Source organism: Phalaenopsis equestris, unplaced genomic scaffold, assembly GCF_001263595.1.
Source record: "Phalaenopsis equestris unplaced genomic scaffold, ASM126359v1 Scaffold000052, whole genome shotgun sequence".
Taxonomy (NCBI): Eukaryota; Viridiplantae; Streptophyta; class Magnoliopsida; order Asparagales; family Orchidaceae; genus Phalaenopsis; species Phalaenopsis equestris.
In genome coordinates, this window is record NW_018164494.1 from 22,311 (window position 1) to 25,306 (window position 2,996).

A 2,996-nucleotide genomic window follows, 5' to 3' on the forward strand; every position below is an offset into this window, starting at 1 on the left:
CACGAACACACTTTTTGAGCTCCCCTAGTCTCATGCTCGCTCGTGTTTGACTCGTTTATACCCCTAGTCTCATATTATAGCTAATGTTCAAGGAAGCTAAAAGGCCATTTAAAATTATAGCCATGCCTAAAGTTATTAAATAATCTAAATTCAATGTTTTTTCAAAAAATGTTGACAAGTTTCATATTTTAATATAATATATCCAAGCTATTTCAAGATAAAGTAAATTGTGTTTTATTTTTAATTTTTGAAAATTTAATCATAAACTTATATGTTAAAATTTGTCTACATTATTTTTTTTCTTCAGCTCTGTTTTTTTTTTTTTTTTAGTAATGATGATATCTTTGCGCTCATATGCTGAAATTTGCCGGTTGCCGAAAGGGCACTGGAGCTTAATCGTAGTATGCAGGAGCTGAAGGGAGACAATGGGGTCGTGGATGCCCTAGATAGGAATAACACGTTACCTCTACACTCCAAAATTTCATCCAGATGCTTCGTTTTTGGCTACTTCGATCCCCTTTACGCCTATGGTTTCTCGAAGGCGGACGGTCACCCCTACGCCTTCTTCACCATGAACCCAATTCCAAAACCCTAATCTCCATCTCCTCCTCATCGCCTGATTCGAACATCACCGAATCCTTTCTCAGAACCACTTGTGGCCTGTCCCATTCGGCAGCCCTCGTCGCCGCTGCAAAGACAAACTTGAAGTCTTCCGCAAACGCTGAATCCGTTCTCAGCCTCCTCAAAAACTACGGATTTACAAAATCCCAGATCGCTGACATCGCCACCAAGCATCCGGCTATATTCAACTACAACGCGGAGAAATGCATTAAGCCCAAGATCAATCTCTTCGCTGCCGCGGGTTTCAACGGAACTGCCCTCACCAACCTCATCTCCAAGTGCCCCTTTATCCTGAAGTCTAGCTTGGAGAAGAAGCTCAGCCCTAACCTTCATCTATTGATGAAAATTCATAGTGGCGACAGGCAAGCGGCCGCCTCTTCAATCGCCCGCTCCTCCTGGATCCTTCTTCTTGATCCCAATAGGCGTATTTTGCCCAATGTGGAGACGCTTAGAAAGCATGGCGTCAACGACGCCAACATAGCCAAACTCTTCATATGGTGCCCTAGAGCAATCACGCAGGAATGGCCGTTGCAGCAGATCGGCGGCTTTGGTCGAGGAGATGGGGTTGGAGCCCTCAAAATGCATGTTTGTTATCGCGATCAATGTGGTTTCTGGGCTAACCCTAGCGACCTGGGAGAGGAAGATGAATATTTACCGCAGCTTAGGCTGGTCGCAGGAGGAGATCATCTCTGCTTTCAAAAGGTCCCCTTTTTGCATGCTTATCTCTGAGGAGAAGATTAGGAAGGTTACCGCCTTCTTCATGAAGAATCTTAACTGGGGACCCTATCGCCTGTCGTCACTGCCCGGTGTCTTAACCCTTAGTTTCAAGAACAGGATTGTTCCCAGATTTGCTGTCTTCAATATTTTGACCACAAGAGGACTTGCGAAGACAAAATTAAGCTTCTCAACTATCTTGTTCATGGGTGAGAATAAGTTTCTGAAGAAGTTCGTTTATAAGTACGGTGATGAAGTTCCAGAGCTGCTGGAGGCTTACAAGGCTAAGTAAAAGTAAGATGGATCTATGAATATGCATCAGGGATCCATTGGCTTTGCAGTTAAGAAAGAATCAGAGAAATTTTATTCATTCTCAAAGTATTATCTCGACCTGCTTCCTGCTCGGTTATGAAGGTTTATCAGTTATCCATCAAGATATCTACATTATGAGTTATCTAGTCCTGAGCAATTCCAACGTTAGCAGAGGTTGGGTAAACTCGTACTTAATAAAACTGCTGCGTGGTTACTTTGCTTAATTTTTGTTATTGTCTCAAAACCTTTTGACTTCTAGCCAAAGGAATAGACGATTAGCAATTTGCACAGTCTCTTCTTTTTGATTATGCTATTAATGCTTGAACTAATTGTCAAAAGGCAACTATGTTACAAATAATGTTATTTAAGAATAAACAAGGCATTACAGATCAATCTCATTATGATTATGCTTGTTAATTAGATCAGTAATACTTGATAGAGATCATAATAACATTTTACTTATTTCATATATATTTACCCATGATTAGATAATTGTTCTTGCTTTTTTACATTTGTTTGCACTAAGCTGTAATAGTTAAGTTAATGATATGTCAAATTGATATGGGGATTAAATAGTCGTCAAATAATTATATTTATGTTTTGAAGACTAATTAATTGGTTTACAGCTAGTTGATTAGTAATCCTTAAGAAATAGATATTAACTGATTATGATTTTATTAGTGCTTAATAAATTAAATTATTGTTTTTTTTTCATTTTAATTATTAATTTGATGTAGATTTTTGTCAACTCTTCAAATCAGTGTGGGTGTGGCTCAAACCTATTGGGCTAAGGAGTAAGATAGTACACTCTGCAATTGTAACCTATTTGATTTGATTTAGAGTTTACTTTGTTGCAAAAATTAGAAATGCAAAATAAAAGAAATGCAATGCATACTAAATTCACAATGCTATGTTTTCAGTGTATTCTAAAGTCGCCTTTGTCACTGCTTGGCTTTAAGTATTATTTTTTAAGTGTAATATAGAAGGAATGTGATTGGTGTTGGGTTGGAACTATATTAAATGTATGATGTTTTTCTGCAGGAGTTTTGGAATACCCTAGAATTTTTTTTTTTCTCCATAATTGGTATTCACATAAATTGGGTGAATTCTAAAAATAAGGAGAACTCATAACATGTGAGCTAACCTTCCCTACCAATTGTTGTTGCCATTCGTCGGCCTCACCAAGCACCATTTGCAAGGCTACCATCACTGTCATTTGATGATGTTCTGAACCACTAATTTATTTGGGAAAAATTGAGTGAATTTAATTGCAAATACACGCATATCACTTATGCAAGTGTTTGAACCCAAGACCTCTTAGGTGAAAGATTATGCTCTCAACCAACATC

At 38.1% G+C, this 2,996-nt stretch overlaps 1 protein-coding gene across 1 annotated transcript; it reads left to right on the forward strand.

Moving 5' to 3' along the window:
• The first annotated feature begins 326 nt into the window (after positions 1-326).
• Positions 327-2,022, forward strand: LOC110019150. The gene is given in 2 exon segments (XM_020716725.1): positions 327-1,127; positions 1,129-2,022. Coding segments are annotated over 2 exon segments (1,137 nt in total). The 5' UTR covers positions 327-489; the 3' UTR covers positions 1,628-2,022.
• Positions 2,023-2,996: the final 974 nt, after the last annotated feature.